The sequence below is a fragment of the Dendrobates tinctorius genome, unplaced genomic scaffold (genome assembly GCF_039654945.1).
Source record: "Dendrobates tinctorius isolate UK_male_01 unplaced genomic scaffold, ASM3965494v1 ptg000070l, whole genome shotgun sequence".
NCBI lineage: Eukaryota > Metazoa > Chordata > Amphibia > Anura > Dendrobatidae > Dendrobates > Dendrobates tinctorius.
In genome coordinates this window covers 65,748,314-65,773,653 of record NW_027361738.1, presented here as the reverse complement: position 1 = coordinate 65,773,653, position 25,340 = coordinate 65,748,314, and the positions used below count along the sequence as shown (strand labels likewise).

Below are 25,340 nucleotides of genomic sequence, written 5' to 3'. Positions count from 1 at the left end.
CAAATACAAAGTCCGACTTACACCCGGAGTGATTTTATGTTCATCTGAATTTTTTTTTTTCCCACAAATTGTGCAACATTTTAACAGAACATGCAATATAATGCTATAGGGATTAAACGGAAAAATAAAAAAAAAACATTTTTCATTTACCACACAATTCATGAACCACATGCGTTAGTTTGAAGAATTTGTTGGGAAAAAAAAACCACGAAACCAAATGTTAAAAGACAAAAAAAAACAATAAAAGTAAATAAAAAATATGCAAATGATGAATCTTGCCCTATGTCTTGTCAGTAGAAGTTGCACAACTTTAATGTGGGTCACACACTTTATTATATTCTGGATTACTACAACTATTTGACAGTCTGAACTGGTTTCTGCTAACCGTCCAATAATTAGTAGTTCTGTGTTGAAAAGCAAAAATATCTGTGGTTAAAAAGAAAGGATGCTACAGACCATAATCCATGGCCAATTTAAGAGGACTTGCTAACAATCTTGACATTTTTTTTTAACTAAATACTTGAAACCCTCATACAATAATTGTAGAGCATGTTTTCTTAGATACAGTGGGGAAAAAAAGTATTTAGTCAGTCAGCAATAGTGCAAGTTCCACCACTTAAAAAGATGAGAGGCGTCTGTAATTTACATCATAGGTAGACCTCAACTATGGGAGACAAACTGAGAAAAAAAAATCCAGAAAATCACATTGTCTGTTTTTTTTTTCATTTTATTTGCATATTATGGTGGAAAATAAGTATTTGGTCAGAAACAAAATTTCATCTCAATACTTTGTGATATGTCCTTTGTTGGCAATGACAGAGGTCAAACGTTTTCTGTAAGTCTTCACAAGGTTGCCACACACTGTTGTTGGTATGTTGGCCCATTCCTCCCTGCAGATCTCCTCTAGAGCAGTGATGTTTTTGGCTTTTCGCTTGGCAACATGGACTTTCAACTCCCTCCAAAGGTTTTCTATAGGGTTGAGATCTGGAGACTGGCTAGGCCACTCCAGGACCTTGAAATGCTTCTTACGAAGCCACTCCTTCGTTGCCCTGGCGGTGTGCTTTGGATCATTGTCATGTTGAAAGACCCAGCCACGTTTCATCTTCAATGCCCTTGCTGATGGAAGGAGGTTTGCACTCAAAATCTCACGATACATGGCCCCATTCATTCTTTCATGTACCCGGATCAGTCGTCCTGGCCCCTTTGCAGAGAAACAGCCCCAAAGCATGATGTTTCCACCACCATGCTTTACAGTAGGTATGGTGTTTGATGGATGCAACTCAGTATTCTTTTTCCTCCAAACACGACAAGTTGTGTTTCTACCAAACAGTTCCAGTTTGGTTTCATCAGACCATAGGACATTCTCCCAAAACTCCTCTGGATCATCCAAATGCTCTCTAGCAAACTTCAGACGGGCCCGGACATGTACAGGCTTAAGCAGTGGGACACGTCTGGCACTGCAGGATCTGAGTCCATGGTGGCGTAGTGTGTTACTTATGGTAGGCCTTGTTACATTGGTCCCTGCTCTCTGCAGTTCATTCACTAGGTCCCCCCGCGTGGTTCTGGGATTTTTGCTCACCGTTCTTGTGATCATTCTGACCCCACGGGGTGGGATTTTGCGTGGAGCACCAGATCGAGGGAGATTATCAGTGGTCTTGTATGTCTTCCATTTTCTAATTATTGCTCCCACAGTTGATTTCTTCACTCCAAGCTGGTTGGCTATTGCAGATTCAGTCTTCCCAGCCTGGTGCAGGGCTACAATTTTGTTTCTGGTGTCCTTTGACAGCTCTTTGGTCTTCACCATAGTGGAGTTTGGAGTCAGACTGTTTGAGGGTGTGCACAGGTGTCTTTTTATACTGATAACAAGTTTAAACAGGTGCCATTACTACAGGTAATGAGTGGAGGAAAGAGGAGACTCTTAAAGAAGAAGTTACAGGTCTGTGAGAGCCAGAAATCTTGATTGCTTGTTTCTGACCAAATACTTATTTTCCACAATAATATGCAAATAAAATGAAAAAAAAACAGACAATGTGATTTTCTGGATTTTTTTTTCTCAGTTTGTCTCCCATAGTTGAGGTCTACCTATGATGTAAATTACAGACGCCTCTCATCTTTTTAAGTGGTGGAACTTGCACTATTGCTGACTGACTAAATACTTTTTTTCCCCACTGTATATGTTGTGCCGTTGCTCTGCTGGTTCTCCTGTTAATGCCACTGGGCATTACCGTTCCCCAGGTCCTCAGGGGTGTGTCCCAACAATGTCTGTCACTGATTGGACAATGTCAAAGTGTTCAGAGACACACCTATTTGACAACAAAATGGTAAAGCCCCACTGTTAATTTATTTATAAACTTTTAGGAGGAATAATAGAAGGACGGCACAATAAAGCGTTATAAGATTCTCTAGAATTGCTATTTTATTGCAGATACAAACATTTATTAAGACAGTCTTGTCAGGAGCGCTGAACAAGCCTCTGAAATACTGTTAGAAGCCAAGACTACCATCATCTCTTTTAGGGTACAGTTACACTAAAGCGACGCACCAGCGATCCCGACAACGATGAGACCTGGTAAGGATCGCTGGTGCGTCACTACATGGTCGCTAGTAATATGTCACACAGGCAGATCTACTCAACGACGCAGCAATGATACGGCGATCCGTATAACGACCTCGATGGTCGTTGGGACCTTGTCACACAGCAGCTATTCTGACGACTCACGCCTGCGTCCATGAGTTCTGCGTCGCCAACGTCGGCGTCATACACAGCGATGCATGCTGGCCAGCGGGGCACCAACGATCAAAAAATGGCCTAGGACATTCAAGCACGATCAGCGATATCCAGCGGGGGGGGGGCATTCGCCGTTATGTGTCACACGTAGCGAGATCGCTGTTGCGTCACAAAATCGGTGACATGGCTCTTATTCTCTGGTGGGATTGATTATAACTGTTAGACTCCAGAGCAGCTAATTATGAGGAAATACCCAATTCAATGTAGTATATAAAAATTACCTATTTAATTTACGGGGTCAAAATAAAAAATAAAACTTCAGGGAAATTGACAAATAAACGCAAGTTTCAGGAAACATTTTATCCCAGTGTAACATATCATTGGGCTCCGTTTTCACTCTGGAGGACCCAACATGTCTTCATTATACATAAAGTCCATTCAATATGGTGTAATACTTCATTTCACCTGTGGTGGCACTGTAGGAAAACTGAACACTTGCTTTTGCTTTGATTAACACTGATCACTGGTGATTCCAGACATTTCACACCCTGTGGGCAGAATATTGATGATATATCCTTCTAAAAAAAAAAAGAAAACTTTCCAAAGAAAGTAAGCACTTTGTGTTCTTTAAGTTAAATATTCCATACTATTTCTATAAATACACTGGAGTTTAGAAACAGTTTCAGAAAATCCTCCTTGTGCAAAATAAAAAAATAAATCGTCAGGAAGAAACATATTTCTATTGAGTTATCCCGGCAACCATATGTTATTCTCTATCCCCCCCGAGGATAGCGACAAAAAAAATGTAGACGGCGCTGCTTTAATCAGTGCATAATTTACTTTATTAATGTTTTAACCATTAGATTGTCAATGTTTTCTTGGGTGTTTAAATTTCCCGAGTAGCTATTTTCATGCATAAATTCATGTGTATGTCACGCTTGTTATCCTCTGAGGTTGTAAAAGGAATTATAATCCTGTTTATGATTAAGGAATAAGGAGCAAGAGATGCAGAATAGATTTCAGATTCCTATGGTACAGCAGCGACAGTGAAAGGTCGACGTTCTGGACTATGAATATAAACGACATTCAAACTATATTATTATACAATACTTTTTTTTTTTATTAACCTGAGCAGATAAGTTTTAAGCCCTGATTCAAGAAAGTGGTTTTTTTTTTTGCCAGAATTATGGCCCAAAAAAATTTTTGGAAAGTCACAAATTGTTTGCACAACTTTGCAAAAATTTTGAAACTTTTGGCATTTTTACACCACTCTTATACAAATGTCAGTCTTAATGAAATCAGGCCCTTAGTGTCATATGATTTGGCCATTGATGGCCGTTTCCACGGTTGTTTTGTTGGTGCGTATTTCGGTACGGCAGCACAATGGCTCAGTGGTAAGCTTTGTCGGGACTGTGTTGGGAACTGCCAAAATTGGTGGATTTTGTTGACTTTGCTCTGATTTTTGTGGTGGCTTATAACGTCATGTCTTATGGTTTCCTTCACATTACTTTGATTGGTACCACTTAATATTTTTCATGAAATGGATACCTATGTCATTCCATAGATCTGCCGTTGACACCCAAAACTAATGTTTTTCTTTTTCAGGATACAGAATTACTATTTAGCGCCATTAATGCCACAGCATTTTACAGACATTATCATCACTGTCCCCAGTGATGTGTGGGGCTCACAGTCTAAATTCCCTATTAGTATGTCTATGGAGTGTGGGAGGAAACCGGAGAACCCAGAGGAAACCCACGCAAACACGGGGAGGACATACAAACTCCTTGCAGATGTTGTCCTTGCCTGGATTTGAACCCAGGACTCCAACGCTGCAAGGCGGCAGGATTTGCCATAAATGCGTAGTAGATGTGGATCCCACCAGTGGGACCTGTACCAGTCTTGAGAACAAGGAGGCCCTGATGCCTGTCATTGTCAGTGGAGAGTTGGTTGATATTCCCAATAATTTGGGACCAATTCTGCGCTGGAAGTTGGGTGCAACTAGACCCTTTTCTTATAATAGATGTGGGTCCAATTAATGGGACCTATGTCTAATATACTGTATATTTAGGACATATCCAATAGATATGGACTAGTTGTACGAGCTGGGAACACTCCTTCAATCAAACGTTTCAATTTGAAGTGAAGTAATGTGTTTTGACTAGTGTTGAGCATTCCGATACCGCAAGTATCGGGTATCGGCCGATACTTGCTGTATCGGAATTCCGATACCGACTTCCGATATTTTTTCAATATCGGAATTCGGCATCGGAATCGGAAGTTCAGTTGATTGACGGCCTGACGTCATCATGATGCGCGGTGTGTGCGCATCATGATGCGCCGTCATTTCGGGCCTTCCGGGGGTCTCTGCCGGCCTGCCGGGGGGCTGTGCCGGCCTGCCGGGGGGCTGTGTGGACTGCCCGGGGTCTCTGCCGGCCTGCCGGGGGGCTGTGCCGGCCTGCCGGTGGTCTGTGCACCCTGTGGGGGTCTGTACCGGCCTGCCGGGGGGCTGTGCCTGCCTGCCGGGGGGCTGTGCTGATGTCCGGGGGTCTGTGCAAGCATCGTCCGATGGGACTACAAGTCCCATCGGGCGATGCCTGCTACCATGACAGTGATTGACACATTAGCCAATGATGGGACAGTAGTAGTCCCATCATCCGGCTAATGTGTTAAATGTTAAAAAAAAAAAAAAAAAAATACTACATACATACTACATGCATGCTACATACATACTACATACATACTACATATATACTACATACATACTACATACATGCTACATACATACTACATACATGCTACATACATACTACATGCATGCTACATACATACTACATGCTACATACATACTACATGCATGCTACATACATACTACATACATGCTACATACATACTACATGCATGCTACATACATACTACATGCATGCTACATACATACTACATGCTACATACATACTACATGCTACATACATACTACATGCATGCTACATACATACTACATGCATGCTACATACATACTACATATATACTACATACATACTACATACATACTACATATATACTACATACATACTACATACATACTACATACATGCTACATATATACTACATGCATGCTACATACATACTACATATATACTACATGCATGCTACATACATACTACATACATACCACATATATACTACATACATACAATACATACATAGACATACAGTACATATAACATAGAGTAACATACTTACCAATACTTGTCACATTGTTCCCCGAAGCCATTGTCTTTCCGGAATAAATATTAACATAACAAACCACAAAAATACTCACCCACGATCCGAAGCAGTCCACGAGTGTGTCCCACGACGATCTTGGGTAGAGAACGGCAGCATCAGATGATGCTGCCGTTCTCTACGGGCTGCAGGAATCCAATGACGGAAGGTAGGTATCCTTCCGCACTGTATTCCTCCGCCACTTAAAAAAAAAAAAGTCCCTAGTCTCACTTTATGCCATTGCTGCGTGGGAATTTCCCACACAGCAATGGCATAAAGTGAGACTAGGGACTTTTTTTTTTTAAGTGGCGGAGGAATACAGTGCGGAAGGATACCTACCTTCCGTCATTGGATTCCTGCAGCCAGTAGAGAACGGCAGCAACAGCTGATGCTGCAGTTCTCTACCCAAGATCGTCGTGGGACACACTCGTGGACTGCTTCGGATCGTGGGTGAGTATTTTTGTGGTTTGTTATGTTAATATTTATTCCGGAAAGACAATGGCTTCGGGGAACAATGTGACAAGTATTGGTAAGTATGTTACTCTATGTTATATGTACTGTATGTCTATGTATGTATTGTATGAATGTATTGTATGTATGTAGTATATATGTGGTATGTATGTAGCATGCATGTAGTATATATGTAGTATGTATGTAGCATGCATGTAGTATATATGTAGTATGTATGTAGCATGTATGTAGTATGTATGTGGTATGTATGTAGCATGTAGTATGTATGTAGCATGCATGTAGTATATATGTAGTATGTATGTAGCATGTAGTATATATGTAGCATGCATGTAGTATGTATGTAGCATGCATGTAGTATGTATATGGTATGTATGTAGCATGTAGTATGTATGTAGCATGCATGTAGTATATATGTGTTATGTATGTGGTATGTATGTAGTATGTATGTAGTATGTATGTAGCATGCATGTAGTATGTATGTAGTATGTATGTAGTATATATGTAGTATGTATGTAGCATGTAGTATGTATGTATGTAGCATGCATGTAGCATGCAGTATGTATGTAGCATGCATGTAGTATATATGTAGTATGTATGTAGCATGTAGTATGTAGCATGCATGTAGTATATATGTAGTATGTAGCATGTAGTATGTATGTAGCATGCATGTAGTATATATGTGTTATGTATGATGCATGTAGCATGCATGTAGTATGTATGTAGTATATATGTAGTATGTATGTAGCATGCAGTATGTATGTAGCATGCATGTAGTATATATGTAGTATGTATGTTGCATGTAGTATGAATGTAGCATGTATGTAGTATGCATGTTGTATGTATGTAGCATGTAATTTTTTTTTTTTTTTTTTTTTTTACATTTAACACATTAGCCGGATGATGGGACTACTACTGTCCCATCATTGGCTAATGTGTCAATCACTGTCATGGTAGCAGGCATCGCCCGATGGGACTTGTAGTCCCATCGGACGATGCCTGCACAGACCCCCGGAGCCTGCACAGACCCCCGGAGCCTGCACAGACCACCGGCAGGCCGGCACAGCCCCCCGGCAGGCCGGCACAGCCCCCCGGCAGGCCGGCACAGCCCCCCGGAGCCTGCACAGACCACCGGCAGGCCGGCACAGACCACCGGAGCCTGCACAGACCCCCTGGCAGGCCGGCACAGCCCCCCGAAAGGCCCGTACAGACCCCAGAGAGGCTGTACAAGGGCAGGAAAGGATTTTTCTTATTCCGATACCGGAAGTCCCATAGACTTGAATGGGACTTCCGGTATCGGAATCGGCGATACCGATACTTTTTTTAAAGATCGGCCGATACCATCCGATACGATACTTTGAAGTATCGGACGGTATCGCTCAACTCTAGTTTTGACCAAACATATATTAGGACACCCTGGCATAAAGATTTGTTCTTCTTTTCGTTTGCTTTTAACATAACATACCCTGAGATATATTGTACGAGATTACGAGTTTTTCAAGAAAAACATAATTTGTGATACTCTGTAGGAGGATGTCTATTGTGGTTATCCTGTAGTTGGGATGTAGATTGCAGCCTGTCGAAGGTTTTGCTGGGATGTAACAATACTTTGTTTCCATTATTTAGGGAGAAATCCTAAACCAAATCCAAGATGAGATAAGGGTAGACACATCTTTACGTCTGGCAATTGATAGACTATGGGCACATTAGACATTTCTAAGCCAAATTGCTAGTATTGTTTGCCGATTAGCGGTAGTCAGCATCTACTAACGCACCACTTTCCATGTTATTGCAGGTGTACTTTTCCTACAGTATGGAGAAGACACAAAGAAGCTCCAGATGCCCAATGAAATTACCAGTGTAGACACCATACGTGCCCTCTTTGTAAGTGCCTTCCCGCAGCAGCTGACAATGAAGGTGCTGGAATCCCCCAGTACTGCCATTTATATAAAGGACGAAGGAAGGAATTTATATTATGAGCTGAGCGATGTAAGGTAAGACAGCAAAGCGAACGTAATACTTGGAGAATTATTTATGAGTAGAGTTGAGCGATACCGTCTGATACTTCAAAGTATCGGATCGGAATGGATCGGCCGATCTTAAAAAAAAGTATCGGTATCGCCGATTCCGATACCGGAAGTCCCATTCAAGTCTATGGGACTTCCGGTATCGGAATAAGAAAAACCCTGTTTTTGCCTTGTACAGCCTCTCTGGGGTCTGTACGGGCCTTTCGGGGGGCTGTGCCGGCCTGCCAGGGGGTCTGTGCAGGCTCCGGTGGTCTGTGCCGGCCTGCCGGGGGGCTGTGCCGGCCTGCCGGTGGTCTGTGCAGGCTCCGGTGGGCTGTGCCGGCCTGCCGGGGGGCTGTGCCGGCCTGCCGGTGGTCTGTGCAGGCTCCGGTGGGCTGTGCCGGCCTGCCGGGGGGCTGTGCCGGCCTGCCGGTGGTCTGTGCAGGCTTCGGGGGTCTGTGCAGGCATCGTCCGATGGGACTACAAGTCCCATCGGGCGATGCCTGCTACCATGACAGTGATTGACACATTAGCCAATGATGGGACAGTAGTAGTCTCATCATCCGGCTAATGTGTTGAATGTAAAAAAAAAAAAAATTACATGCTACATACATGCTACATACATACAACATGCTACATACATACCACATATATACTACATGCATGCTACATGCTACATACATGCTACATATATACTACATGCAACATACATACTACATATATACTACATGCATGCAACATGCATACTACATATATACTACATGCAACATACATACTACATATATACTACATGCATGCAACATGCATACTACATATATACTACATGCAACATACTACATATATACTACATGCATGCAACATGCATACTACATATATACTACTTGCTACATACATACTACATATATGCTACATACATACTACATATATACTACATGCATGCTACATACATACTGCATGCTACATACATACTACATGCTACATACATACTACATATGTGCTACATGCATACTACATATATACTACATGCATGCTACATACATACTGCATGCTACATACATACTACATGCTACATACATACCACATATATACTACATACATACTACATGCATGCTACATGCTACATACATACCACATACATACTACATACATACTACATACATACTACATGCATGCTACATGCTACATACATAACACATATATACTACATGCATGCTACATACATACTACATGCTACATACATACCACATACATACTACATACATACTACATGCATGCTACATACATACTACATGCTACATACATACTACATATATACTACATGCATGCTACATACATACTACATGCTACATACATGCTACATATATACTACATGCATGCTACATACATACTACATACATACTACATGCATGCTACATACATACTACATGCTACATACATACCACATACATACTACATATATACTACATGCATGCTACATACATACTACATGCTACATACATACCACATATATACTACATACATACTACATACAATACATTCATACAATACATACATAGACATACAGTACATATAACATAGAGTAACATACTTACCAATACTTGTCACATTGTTCCCCGAAGCCATTGTCTTTTACGGAATAAATATTAACATAACAAACCACAAAAATACTCACCCACGATCCGAAGCAGTCCACGAGTTTGTCCCACGACGATCTTGGGTAGAGAACTGCAGCATCAGCTGATGCTGCCGTTCTCTACGGGCTCCAGGAATCCAATGACGGAAGGTAGGTATCCTTCCGCACTGTATTCCTCCGCCACTTAAAAAAAAAAAAGTCCCTAGTCTCACTTTATGCCATTGCTGTGTGGGAATTTCCCACGCAGCAATGGCATAAAGTGAGACTAGGGACTTTTTTTTTTTAAGTGGCAGAGGAATACAGTGCGGAAGGATACCTACCTTCCGTCATTGGATTCCTGCAGCCCGTAGAGAACGGCAGCATCAGCTGATGCTGCAGTTCTCTACCCAAGATCGTCGTGGGACACACTCGTGGACTGCTTCGGATCGTGGGTGAGTATTTTTGTGGTTTGTTATGTTAATATTTATTCCGTAAAAGACAATGGCTTCGGGGAACAATGTGACAAGTATTGGTAAGTATGTTACTCTATGTTATATGTACTGTATGTCTATGTATGTATTGTATGAATGTATTGTATGTAGTATGTATGTAGTATATATGTGGTATGTATGTAGCATGTAGTATGTATGTAGTATGTATGTAGCATGCATGTAGCATGCAGTATGTATGTAGCATGCATGTAGTATATATGTAGTATGTATGTAGCATGTAGTATGTATGTGGCATGTATGTAGCATGTAGTATGTATGTAGCATGCATGTAGTATGTATGTAGTATGTATGTAGTATATATGTAGTATGTATGTAGCATGTAGTATGTATGTAGCATGCATGTAGTATATATGTAGTATGTATGTAGCATGCATGTAGTATGTATGTAGTATGTATGTAGTATGTATGTAGCATGCATGTAGTATGTATGTAGTATATATGTGGTATGTATGTAGTATGTATGTAGTATGTATGTAGTATGTATGTAGCATGCATGTAGTATGTATGTAGTATATATGTGGTATGTATGTAGTATGTATGTAGTATGTATGTAGCATGCAGTATGTATGTAGCATGCATGTAGTATATATGTAGTATGTATGTAGCATGTAGTATGTATGTAGCATGCATGTAGTATGTATGTAGTATGTATGTAGTATTTTTTTTTTTTTTTAACATTTAACACATTAGCCGGATGATGGGACTACTACTGTCCCATCATTGGCTAATGTGTCAATCACTGTCATGGTAGCAGGCATCGCCAGATGGGATTTATAGTCCCATCGGACGATGCTTGCACAGACCCCCGGACATCAGCACAGCCCCCCGGCAGGCCGGCACAGCCCCCCGGCAGGCCGGTACAGACCCCCACAGGGTGCACAGACCACCGGCAGGCCGGCACAGCCCCCCGGCAGGCCGGTACAGACCCCCACAGGGTGCACAGACCACCGGCAGGCCAGCACAGCCCCCCGGCAGGCCGGTACATACCCCGGGCAGTCCACACAGCCCCCCGGCAGGCCGGCACAGCCCCCCGGCAGGCCGGTACAGACCCCGGGCAGTCCACACAGCCCCCCGGCAGGCCGGCAGAGACCCCCGGAAGGCCCGAAATGACGGTGCATCATGATGCGCACACACCGTGCATCATGATGACGTCATTTCGGCTGTCAATCAACTTTGAACTTCCGATTCCGATGCCGACTTCCGATATTGAAAAAATATCGGAAGTCGGTATCGGAATTCCGATACAGCAAGTATCGGCCGATACCCGATACTTGCGGTATCGGAATGCTCAACGCTATTTATGAGTATTAGAATGAGTTCTATACAAAAATTGTAAAAAAAAAAAAAACTCTTACATGCAGTGGTGTAACTACAAAGTTATGGGCCTCGGTGCGAACTTTCAAATGGGCCCCCCCACCCCGGGCTGGAATTAGGAATTTCGGGGCCCCATACTGGCAAAATTTTTGGGGCCCCCTTGAGACCAGCCCAGGCTCCATCCCTCGAACTGTCCACAGAACCACCGCTCTCATAACTCCACCCCCACATAGAGAATGAAAGGAGCGGAAGGCAGGTGTCTGACTTGCTACACCATAGAATATAATGTCGCCCCCCCATATTATATAACACAGCCTCCCCCATAGAATATAATGCACCCCCATAGTATATAACACAGCCGCATAGTATATTGCACAGCACCACATGGTATATAGCACAGCACAGGCCTGTATTGTATAGAGCACCCCCATGGTATACAACACAGCACCCCCCCCATGGTATACAGCATCACATGGTATACAGCACATCACCGCATGATATAGAGCACAGCCCCGCACGGTATACAGCTCCCCGTGGTATACAGCACAGCACCCCCCATGGTATACAGCACTGCATAGTATACAGCATAGCACCCCCCATGGTATACAGCACTGCATGGTATACAGCACCCGCCTCTCATGCTATACAGCCCCCATGGTATACAGCACAGCACCCCCCATGGTATACAGCACCGCATGGTATACAGCACAGCACCCCCCCATGGTATAAGCACCATGGTGCACAGCCCCCCCCCCCCGAGAAAGGCCCTACAGTGCTGGCTGTACTGTACTAAATCTCCTTTTACATTCTCTACTTGTCTGCTCTTCAAACCTCTATCTCCAAGATTTTTCCTGTCCTTCTCTCTACCCCAACTGTTTAGACTCTTCCCCACCATCGATACCTTCAAAAATTACCTTAAAATCCATATTTTCAGAAACACTTCCAACCTACAATAACCTTGGTGCCAGAAGACTGCCATATGAGCCACTTCTACCCTCCTTCTAACCTTCTACAAACCCATACCATAACTGAGGGTCAGACTTGTACAGACCCATAGGAATTCCTTACGCTCATGATCTGGGCGCCAAGTCCTAAGGACCACAGATTAGGATGGCAAAGTTTTCCTAGTTTCTGACTCTTGTACTTCATTATCCTAGCTCAGTAATGTGATTCTTTTAAAACCATTTTGTTCCCGCTTGATCTACATGATCATTGCAGCACTAGATGAGGACGGCTGCATTTTAGCTTTATAAATGAAGTCAAATTTTATGTAAAAGGTAACATCTTGAGAAAGTTGATTCATCTCACTTTCTTGCCTTGTGCCGGAAAATGAAAGTGTAAATACTCTTAACACCAGATTTATTAGACCCGTGTTATCCCCCTACATGCGGTGCAGCGTACACTGTCAACACTAGATCAGAATAAATGGCGATTATTAATATTCTAGACATTCACGGCTCTTGATACGAAGTCAGTCATCATGGAGGTTCGAGGCAATTTAAGTACTGCGGTAGTGATATTAATATTCTATAATCTCACCCTAAGGACTCGTTCCGAGTGCCTCATTATCATTATCATGTGAAATTACAGTATTACACCAGGGCACATGATTAGAATTAGGCAGAATGTGCAAATAATGGAAATTAACACAAATATCTTCTATGGCTTTTTCTGTACTTTATCATTTAGTTTTGGTAAAAATTTTTGTATCACTTTTTTACCCCCTTCAGTAAGAAAAAGTCTTGAAAAAATTACTATTTTCCCATAGAGTGGGAAAACGCTTACACGTTATATGACACCGTTTAAGGAGTTCTTCCTCCTTTTTAGTGATTCTGTATAATTAGTTTAAAAAAAAATCATAAAAGTTAGGCAGAATTTTATTACTTTTTTATCATATTTTTTTTAGATTTTTTTTTTAATTTTAGCTAACGGATGTCCAGCTGCTGTAGTAATGAACAACCCATAAAAAGAAGAGCGGCATTACTTTACTCCTGGGAGAATGCAGGTTAGCCGCTTTTTAGTGTCTATTGAAGCTGAAGCATTTTTATTACTATGGCATTTGGAACGCTAAAATTAATAAGATAAGAAGTTAAAGATTACCGTAACTTGTAATTTTACTGATAATTAATAAAAAATATATTTCGAAAACAATGAGACGGCCTTGGGCTTTTTATGTCATTTTTACATATTGGAACACAAGAGCATAGGAAAGTTCAATGGTTGTCATCTTGATATACTTATTATCCAGCCTGAGCGCCATGTGCAGAAATACACACACTTACAGATTTGGGTATAATCACTGAGGTTATTAATGATCATCTGAGGAATGTTCTGCCACACTGAATGCACTTGGGTAAATCATCAAGATCCACTGCTGGCAGTTCTCTTTGCATTTCCACAGATAATTCCAGAGATGCTGAAGCCATGGTAGCAAATATAGGCTACACACTCACGGGAACACAAGCAATATGTGGCCTGGTGTCATGTTCAAAATCGGCTCCTGTGATACTTTGGAGAAATGGACATACCACTGGTTTCGCTACCACATCTGGAATATTATTGGTTGGCAATTGCGAAGGGAGCTGCCAGTAGTGGATCTTGATGATTTTCCCAAATGCATTCAGCGCGGCTGAAAATTTCTCAGGCAACCATTAATAACCTCATAGCATCTGTAAGGACAGAGATTTCTGCATGTGATGCGCATACTTGATACTGAGTAAATTGAGATGTTTTGAAATTTTGTTTCCATTTTTTCATCATTTGTAAATTATTAACATTTCTATCCGTCCTGTTATTTCCATAATTACACATCTTTCCTTCTTGGTGTTGCAATTTCAATGTAAAGCGGTGGAGAATACGGGAGAGAAATTAAGCCATATCAATGTGATTGGTCAAACATATGGGTGACCATGGAATCAGTTCCCATGGTATTGTGAGGACACATAAGATTCTATTGTCATGCAGCCTGCACGACCAAGCACATAAGTTTGTATATTTTAAGTGCTCTCCCCGATACAGTGGTGCTAACAAATAAGACCGCAAGGGCACCAAGAGCACTCCGATTCCAGCAAGTGCACTGATTGTCCATATTATTCCTCAATTGTATTAATCAGCATTACAATTTATTTTCTCAGTCATAAAAAAATCTATATGATTGCAAGAAACTATTTGAGCTATGTCAAAGGAAAAGTAAAAAAGTTATGGCTCTCGGAAGAAGAGTTGGAAAACACAATTGTTCAAAAAACAGAAAATTACGAGGTTCAAGCATATACTAAGGTCTTAATCTGTAAGGCTGCATTAGTAGTAAAGTATATAGCAGGTTTACAGTAGAAGATATCCTACTATTTGTAGCCAATTCTTTCAAATAAGGGTAAATGTATAACTATCAAATCCGCCAGGGGCAGCTTGTTGGTGGTTTCTTATTACCAAAAGAGTAAATGGGAAGCATACAAAAAATTATTTTTCTCTCGCGTAAATATTAAATTGTCCACTACCAGGACAACCCCTTCTCATTCTCCACTCTTGACACCTGTAAAGTAAAAAAGCCTATACTCACCTCCCATGCTGGCACTGTTCCTGCGGTCTAGGTGTAATAAGCAGTAGTAAAATCCCTGAAGAGCCCTTGCAAGATGTGCCGTTAATGAGGAGAGACTGCCTTCTGCTGGTGATACCAAGCGGAACCAAATTGTGCTGGAAGATTTGCAGAGGAAGCAACTTTTTGTGCTGGACCTGATCAGGTAACCCACAAGAAGGACTTCCTTGATATAAAAGCCCTGTGTGGCAAACCGCAGGCAGATTTCGCACCAGAGAAGAGAGTGGATCAGATGCGCTCCATTGATGTCACGGTGGTTCCGCAAAGGGGAGTCTTAGAAGAAGAAGAAGAATTGCTTGTAGGGTCGATGAGTTCACTGGAGATGCCGGTGCTGCTCTTGAATGGGACCAAAAACGAAACAGAAGTCGACTTGCAACTTTCGATGGCTGAGTCTCCGATTACTCCAGAAGCTCCTCTACAGAAAGAGCTTCACAGGACTGAGCGTGCTAACCTGGAAATTCCCCCTAACCGATATGCTCAGGATGAATGTGCCTGGTCCCAGATACAACAAAAAACTAAGGAGTGCTTTCAAACTTGAACTACCTGTCAGGAAACTTCAAACTCAAAAGGATTCCACTCATCCGAGGAATGGCGAGTAAAAAATGCTGAAAGGAATGTAATAAGAAGCAGTGACATCCCTGAAAAGCACTTGCAGGATATGACATTAATGAGGAGAGACTGCCATCTGATGGTCAAGTGGAATCAAGCGGAACCAAATTGTGCTGGAAGATTTGCTGGACCTGATCAGGTGACCCACAAGAAGGACTTCCTTGATACAAAAGCCCTGCGCGCCAAATCGCAGGCATATTTGGTGCCAGTAAAAAAGTGGAGCAGACTTGCTCCAGGAATGTCGCTGAGTGCAGCGTAACAGGCCTCAGTGGAAATTCTGCGACATCAAGACATTAGCCATCACCTGACAAGGCCCTGATTCCACACAGGAGGACTCTGAGTTCCACCTGCAATAGTCGGAACCAGGATTCATTCCCCATGCCAGTAAAGTTCAAGTGACCAGACGTTGCCCGTCGAGAGCCGAGGCATAGTCCACTCTGTTTTAATCCTAAGAGACTTCCACCGATGGTCAAGCCGAGAAGATTCGTGAGGAGACTGCAATAGGTGGGACGCATCTGCGACTGCAGAAGGACAGTGTGTGTGAGCAGGGCCGTCACTTCCAGCTCTCCTATACAGCTATCCTATACAGCTATCCTATACAGCTATCCTATTAGGGTCTCAGGTTGGAATGGGGCCAGTTGGTGCGTGGCAGGCTCAACGAGCTTTGATAAACTTTATCAGAGAGAGACTTGCGGCCTAGTGGGAAAGCCTGGTGACCCACGTTAGGGCCAGATTAGCAGAGAGAGAACTTACGTGGTGGCTCCCACGACTGGGCCCACCACCATTGTGACCAGAACATTGATGTTAGATATAGAACGACTTTATTTGTTTTTCGAGTTTATTGTTTTAATGCCTAGCTCCTAACACTAACTGTTTAGACCCACAAGATTTCTATTTTGTTTTTCTCACTGAGAGCACTTTATATATAATTGTATAGAGTTACTTTAAATCACTGTATATAAATAGAACTATAATCATCCCTGATTGTTTCCGCCTCGTGCATCTGTGCTTTGCATCCAGACACCTGCATTACATTGGCACTTGTGGTCCCAGGACTTTCATGTGGGTGTATTACACGTGGTGCCCGGTGCCCAATCAGCGCTGGCATCACTGTCCTTGCCTCTGGACAAATTGAACATGAAGAGGAAGTCTCAGATTAGCTGCAGCCCGGACTTCCTCTTCATGTTCAATTTGTCCGAAGGCGGGAACAGTGACCCCAGCGCTGATTGGGTGCCGGGCTCAAGTGCCATAACAAAAGCTTAAAAGCTCCGGGACCACGAGTGCTGACACCGCAGGAATGGCGCTGACACGGGAGTTGAGAGACATGGGAGTTTCTATTTTATTGGGACCAAGCGTAGGGAATGAGAAGCAGTTGTCCTAGTTGTAGACATCCCCTTTAAATAAAAAGATTGAATGAAGATATCATGTATTAAGATGTTCAATCTTACCTAAATTTTATAGCAAGGTAATAAAACTCACCCGTCACTTACCGTATATTATACATCTATTAGGATGATTATCGGGATCTGCTTTAATTCCGCTCCTCCTGTATACATGACGGGTTTATGTTTAATCGCCTGTCTAGTCTGTACATATAACCTTTTCTAGAATTCATCATTCCCCTCCTGACATTATCCTGATCCTTTCATCTTCAGAACGCAGCCTCTTGTTTTAGCCTTTAAATCTCTGCATAAATATATGTCGACACGCCATGAAAGACGTTGGACGGACGCTTTTCACCATCATCCTACTTTCCATCGGAAACCCCTATAATGGATTGACGCTTCAGCTTTATGTATCACATATGTGATGTGTGTTGTATATATTCTGATTTTTCACTTTAGAAATATTTTGGTAAAGAAAACATCCTATAAGCCATCCCCACAGCTGTCCAATTTTGTACCTATATACTGTATGTCCTTGTGATGACCTTTAACCCAACGTAGTCCAAAAAAGCCACCAGCCGCTCTCGAAAGTAAAAACAAAAATCTAAAAAAGAGGATGTTGTGTTTAGCATGTATGTGTACAATACTGTTAGCACTAAGAAGCGGGACCTCGTTTTCCAGAACCCAAGACAGATATGATGCATCCGTAAAAATTTATGTCCTGTAGACAATATATTCAGGAGCCGTAGAAACTCTTTTATTGAGGTCTTCGTGATTGCTGCTCCTTCTGTTCTGGTGTTTGCATGCTATTCTGTTCTTACCACTAATAACTCAATAACCAAAACTGAACCTAACACTAAAATAAGTTGAGTTGACCCTAATAATAGAAAACATGAACAGTCCCGTACAGGCTATGTCTCTGCATCTAAAAAAAAGTTTGATGGGCAACAAAACAAAATCTTCCATATGATTTGTTCAAAACAATGTGGCAATAATTAAGTGTCCGGACTTCTTTTTTTTTTTGGGAAGGTCCCCTTTATCCTAGTCCCCTGTATAATTAACTGCTAAAGTAAAATAGTTGGCGGTTGGGGTGTTGTTTATGCCATCTGTCCCGCATTGTTCTCTGCCAGTAGATTACACGTCCCGTGAGCATCTCGTGACATCTTTCCATTCCCAAATCTATAGACTGATGATTGCTACTGGTCAGACCTCAATGCTCCAATGAAGCAACTAACTAGAGTGAGCACTATACCATTGATCGATTGGGAAACCTTCTGTAAATCAGGGAAAGGTAGAAAAAGAAATAGAAAAAAGACAAAATGAGACCTGAAAAGAGAAAGTCAATGAGAGAAAGACAGAGAAAGAAAGAAAAAGCGACATGCAAAGAGAAAGATAGAGACAGCCCGATGAAGAAAGAAAAACAGAAAAAAAAATCAAGAGAAAAGGAAAGAGACATATACAGACCCTAATTCATCAAGGCTGGCGATTTTTGTCGCCGGTCTAGATGAGGGAGCATGGTGGAGTCAGATACTTCCAGGGGCGTACATAAAAATCATGGGGCACCACCTCCCCCTCAAAATATATATTTGGAGGGTGAAAGAAGAGCATATCCCACAAGTTTGCAGCCCTTACAAAGTAATTTTGTCCCTATTGAAGCCCCTTAGTGTTCCAGATGCTAAGATAGCCCTTTTATGGATACCATAAAATATGATACCAACAAATGTGTCACCCAAACACCATAAGATACCCCAACAGTGAATTTCTCCACAGTACCCTATGGGGGTACCATATGATACCCCCAAGCTGAACCCAACACAGCATGATGGCCCCAACACAGCCCTCTACACAATATGATGGCCCTCACACAGCCCTTCATACAATATGATGACCCTCCATACAGTATAGTGGCCCTACATGCAGAGTCATGGCCCCCACACAAACCTCCACACTGTATATTGGCCTGCTGGCCTGCACATATTATAATGGCCCTCAATAGCCCTTCAAACAGTATATCGCGCCCCCCACATAGCCCTCCAAAGAGTATAATGGCCCCAGCACGACCCTCCTCACAGTATAAATGATCCCACATAGCCTTCTAAACAATATAATGGCTCCATGTAGTCTTCCAAATGGTAGTATGACCCCAGAAATAGCCGTCTAAATAGTATGATGCCTCCCAAATATTATGATGGCCTCCAAATAGTATGATGCATCCCTAAATAGTATGATGGCCTCCAAATAGTATAATCCCCCCCCCCTAAATAATATGATGGCCCTAGAAATAGCCCTCCAAATAGTGTAGGGTCGGTGGGCCGGGCTGGGGGGTGGTCCCTCTGTATACCACGCAGTAACGTACAGACACAAGCTGGAGGCAGGTTTCAGGTGCAACAGGTCCAAGTTTATTCTTTCTCTCGCCGTCCGCCAGACGGCCTCACAGCACACCGCACTTTTCTTCACAGCTCTCCGGTTACAGAACACATTGTGACACCGTACTTTCTCCAGGGACGTATATATACGTACTGTCCCCTCTACACTCAGTGACGCTCTGACAGCTCAGTCACTGTGGCTGCCTTAGGCCTATACACCAACAGTAATTTCACCGGTCAAACGTCGTTCCAATACGGTGTCCCACACCCGGAGCCTCGTCTATACTGCGGTACCTCGTGTCAGGACCACCCCCCTGATCTTTCCTTCTCCTCAGTCCCCTGGTTAGGCTTTACTCACAGTGCACCAACTGTCACAGTCTTCTTGCCAATTTATACCTTTCCCGGTTCCCTGTAACCCCGCCCCCCATGACCAACGGTTTCTTAGCCCTAAGCTGATGTCAAGTCCTATGCTCACACTCCTCCCTGCCCTCTAATGGTCAACTCAAGGTACTGCACGTCAGCTACACTTTCCTAGCTGTTTTGTCCTGCTGAAATCTAACCAGTCAGTCCGTCCGTCAGGTCACCTTCCCTACAATAGTATGATAGCTCCTCTTAGTAGCATAATGACCTCCATGTACCACTTCACATGGAATTATAGCGCTATAAATAGCCCTCAAAATAGTTTGATAGCCCCCAAGTAGCATGATGGACCCTGCATAACACTCAAAATATTATGATGGCCCCACACATAGCATTCCAAATAGTATGATTGCCCCCACAATGTACTCAGTACTTAAAAAGATATCATTTTGTCAGAGAGGCGAGTATATCTTAATGGCTTCATCATGAGATGTCAGATGCACAGTGGATGGGATTTATAGAACTCCCATGCCCACTGTGCTTCTATTTAACACTGCGTAATCTCACCCGCAGTCCGGGTTTATGAGCCGCAGCATGTCAATTATCTGCAGCTAGCCTAGTCTCACCCATAGCTATCACTAGATGCGGTAAATGCGCATGGTTCACTGAACACATGCGGATTTAACTGCGTGAGTAGAACGCAGCGTTTCATCCCAGACGCTGCTCTCTCCTGATCGTGGGCACATAGCCTTAGCGGTAGGCCACTAGATCGATGCTCCTGATTCATGAAGAGTTGCATCTGATGAGTGGTGTGCGCCATGCCAGAAATCTTTCTATAATCAGTGACTGAATTGAGATATCTGTCGGGGGGAATGCCACAGCTCATCATGAATTAGACATCACACCCCCTTCCTGCCACAGTTCCACCCATTTTGGCGGAGCTGGGAGAAACTCGCATGAAAACAACAAAAGTCTCAACGTTTTGCTGCAACTCCGAGTAGCACCAGCATTTTTTCGACTTTTCAAAGCTTTTATGCCACTTTTTTGATGTAAGGCTGGTTTCACACTAGCGATTTTTTGCGCTGCGTTTTTGCGCATACATGCGCATGCGTCCTTTCCCCCTATCTTTAACATGGGTGCGCATTGCGTTTTACATGCGCATGCTTTTTTTTGTAGTGTGCGCCCAAGCGCGCCGGACGCTACCTGTTGCATTTTTGGTCCGTCCGACCTGTCTCAAAAAAACGCATGCGCACGGAATGCGCAAAAATACACATTACAGTCTATGGGAAATGTGCAAAAAAACGCATGCGTTTTAAGAGTAAAAATGGCTAAAAAATTATTAAAACACATGCGCAAAAAAGCAGCAAACGCATGCAAAACGCATGATGCGTTTTTTTGTATGCGTTTGCACTGCGCAAAAACGCAGCGCAAAAAAACGCTAGTGTGAAACTAGCCTAAAAGATTTGATGCATCAGGGTCATAGAAAAACACAGAAGGAAAAAGAGGAGACAAAATTGAGGGAATGAAAGAAAAGTGAGATAGAAAAGAAAATAAACAAGGAAAGAAAGAGAAAGGGGGAAAAAAGCAAAGAAATAAAAACAAGAAGAAAAGGAAGGCATGGATTAAAGGAATTAATAATGACACCTAGGTACTGTATATAATCCCATATTTCTATCTATATTTTAGGTTCTAAAGGACCACACACCTGTTATGAGGTTGTTCTTGCAGATGTCACAAACTCCATTGGGAACTGCGCACCCCTACGTATCATGTACTGAGACCCAGGACGTTGCGTTGGTTATAGCGCCCGACTCTTGACTCTTAGAATGTCTCCCGCCTGACCTTACTATCCATGTAATATTTAATAAGAACCATCTAATCTCTGCAAGTTTCCACTAGTTGGTGCTGAAAAGAATTTGTCTTTGTGTCGGCAGCTCGAGCCAAATAATCTGTTTCATTTCAAATTCGCGTATAAATTCCCATAGGGGAAATCGAGACCAAGAGTACAAGCTGCGCCGTGAAATATGTTGTGTATGTTGTAACATTTTCACAGATTTCTACATAAAAGTTTTCATTCTCTTATCAGAGTTAAATTTACTCAATGTCGTCTAGAGCTGATTTCTGCAATCTGTCTCTGCTCAGCTGTCGCTGCTGTTACAGTTCGTACTTTCTTTGAGCCGCTGATTGCAGTATTTGCCAATTGTCAGCACAAGGCGCTCAGTTGTCAGTTCTCAGAAAAACAGTAAAACTGTCAATAAAACGCCGACTACATTAATTTATTGACATCCTGTAAATGACTTTATCTCTTTGGCTTGGAATGGTCAGTTTTGCACTTCCATCCATGCATAGATCACCACTGATTTATTACATGGAGCTGTGGCTGTAGATACTTGGTTTTTACCCCATCGAAATCCTTGGGTGCCTTCCCAATATTAAAGGGCAGATAATGGCAGACAAGTCCCAGTTTTAGTACGAAGATCAATTAATTTATGGTCAACTCTGTTAGCAAACATCTCCCTATATTCCGTAGATAAATGCATTTATCATAGAATGTTAGAGTTGGAAGGGACCTCCTGGGTCATCGTGTCCAACCCCCCACACAATGCAGGACTCGCTAAACCATCTCAGACAGATGTCTGTCCAGCCTCTGTTAGAAGACTTCCATTGAAGGAGAACTCACCACCTCTGGTGGCAGCCTGTTCCACTCATTGATCACCCTCCCTGTCAAAAAGTTTTTCCTAATATCTAATCTATATCTTCTCCCTTTCAGTTTCAGTTAGGACAACAGCTAAATTAAAGTAATCTCATCCATTTTTCTACTAGCCGCATCCCATCCTGAAGGATTTATTAGTAATGTCTGATTGATGAGGGTCCCACCGCTTGGACCTACAGTACATCTATCTCAAGAACTAAGTCTTGAGCTCGGTTGCTCACCAAATTTTTAAACTCCTATAATAATGAATGGAGAGAGCTGGGCATAAAAAGCTACCACGGCATACCTGCCGGCCTGTGACAGGACCCCATTAATGAGATATATGTGTGACCCTATGGTGGAACCTGCATCTATCAGATATTTATCGTATATGCTGTTAAAATGTTCTAAATGTATGCGATGAGACAACCCCTATAAGCATATCCCAATGACCACCCGATGGATGAAAGTTAGTCTTTGAGATAACGGATAAATTGGGTAAAATATGAAGATGGTGAGAGAGTGTATATGAGATAGAAACGGAGGTGCAGCATGATTTCAGGGTGGACTATCTCCGTAATACCTTGCTGTACTGAGGCTTCATACGATAGCTCGCAGTGCCTACAGCCCGATAGTATAGGGCCACAGTGAGTGACTGTGCCGGCATTGTGCACCTTGTTCTGCTCCTTTAGGTCCCATGCACACACCAGCAATAGAACCACAATGCTTATAGGGGAGCACCTAATGGAGCATTGTACAGCCAACCAGACAACTCTGTGTGGCCTTGTAACGTGGCGCGGGGCGGTAGCCGCCAGTGAGGCACTCGTCTTTAGCGCCCTGGGAAGTTACATGAAACTGTGGGTCCTGGCTGGGTGTGTGGACTTGTGCTACACCCACGCAGCCTAGAGTTGTGGGCTTGCTAGGATGAGATGTTGCACAGCTCAATGAAGGAGACCACCATTCAATAATAAACCCTTTACTGAACGGTAACTCGGTAAGGGTTATATACAAGGGATAGCGGGTACAAAGTCTTATGGATGTTTCCTTTAGCATCATTCCCCACACTATCCTTCTTCTGTAGTCTACGCTAGAACTCTCAAGGCACAGAGTCTCTCCCTACGTCGCCACAGCCCAGCTTTATCGCTGTAGTCCTGATTAACATGTCTCCTTACTTGTTCAGAGGCTCCGCATCCTAGATCTACCGCTCGGGACTCTTCACTAATCCCCGTCTCTCGGTCCTGCTACGGCCTGCTATCTTCTGCGTTACATGCTTGAGGCTAAGAGTCCTCTCAAAGGACTCAACTCCTGAAGGCCACTCTGTCTCTTTCTGTCTCGATTTCTTCAGGATTTCACTATCCCTTCTTCTTATTCTTCTCTCATTCAGAGTCAACCCTTTTTACAGCTCTGCTCACATTGTGCGCCCAAACTTTTACTGTCTAACTAACAGGAAGCAGTCTCTTTTCATAACACTAACCCCTCCCCGCGTGGGCTAGTCCCAAACATTAAATCTATCTTACCCTACAGTCAACTATCTACATACAGTATCTATCTCACCCTCCATTATGCATTACTAATATTACCTTACACTATGCATTTTATGCTTGCAATACTTAGCACACTCTATACATAATACATTACATGACACGGTATTTACAAAAGATGCATGACACAATGCACACACAACGTGATTGGTGTTTTCAGGTGTAGAAACGCAACAGCACAGTCCAGCACTCTTACATGCCCATGTATCCTGATGCCTAAGGGCTCGTTTGTGCATGATAAACCACACATGGACCAATCGAAGCCAATGTGCCAGTGCACACGGACCTTTCTCCATGTGGATCGATGATCCGCATGAAAAAAAAAATCACTCCGTGCACTACTCATGTCTATTTTACAGGCCAGAATAGCGCATGCAATAAAAGACTGGTCCTGCATCTATGTGCCATACAGATGAGCAGACGGCTCCAATCACCGACATAGTGGCCCCATTTTTAGATGCCGCTAACTGAACCCCAACATAGAAACACATAACAGAAGGTTCATATAATCTTATTAAGGGCATATTTTCTCATCTGTCAAGTCATGACAACAAATCTTGTGTCCAAAACTGCCAAGAGACTCCCGGTCGGACTGATGATTGCAGTCTTAAAGGGAACCTATCACCAGTTTTGTCATATATCAACTAAAACTATCACATTATTCAGTGCCTGTGCTGCAGTCCATAAATGGATATATAACCCCCTGACTCCCTCTGTATTCCCTCTAAAAACCTTTTGAAGTTCTCCCGCGCTCTATGGTAATCCTGTCGGTCCGGTCCATATCCCTCCTCCCACCTGCTGCTCGCTGTCCTCCCACTTTCATTGACATGGATGACTCCTCCCTCATCATCCACATCTCGCGCCTTCGCACCATGACTTGCTCTACTGCGG

General features: G+C 42.8%; 1 protein-coding gene across 9 annotated transcripts in view; it reads left to right on the top strand.

The window, feature by feature from the left end:
- KIAA1217 (KIAA1217 ortholog) overlaps positions 1-25,340 on the top strand; it is an 804,298-nt gene that overhangs the window by 679,308 nt on the left and 99,650 nt on the right. For all 9 annotated transcript variants that reach the window (XM_073581790.1, XM_073581793.1, XM_073581791.1 and 6 more), the window contains one exon: positions 8,256-8,454. In XM_073581790.1, the coding sequence (XP_073437891.1) occupies positions 8,256-8,454 (199 nt within the window). The remainder of the gene's footprint in view (positions 1-8,255; positions 8,455-25,340) is intronic.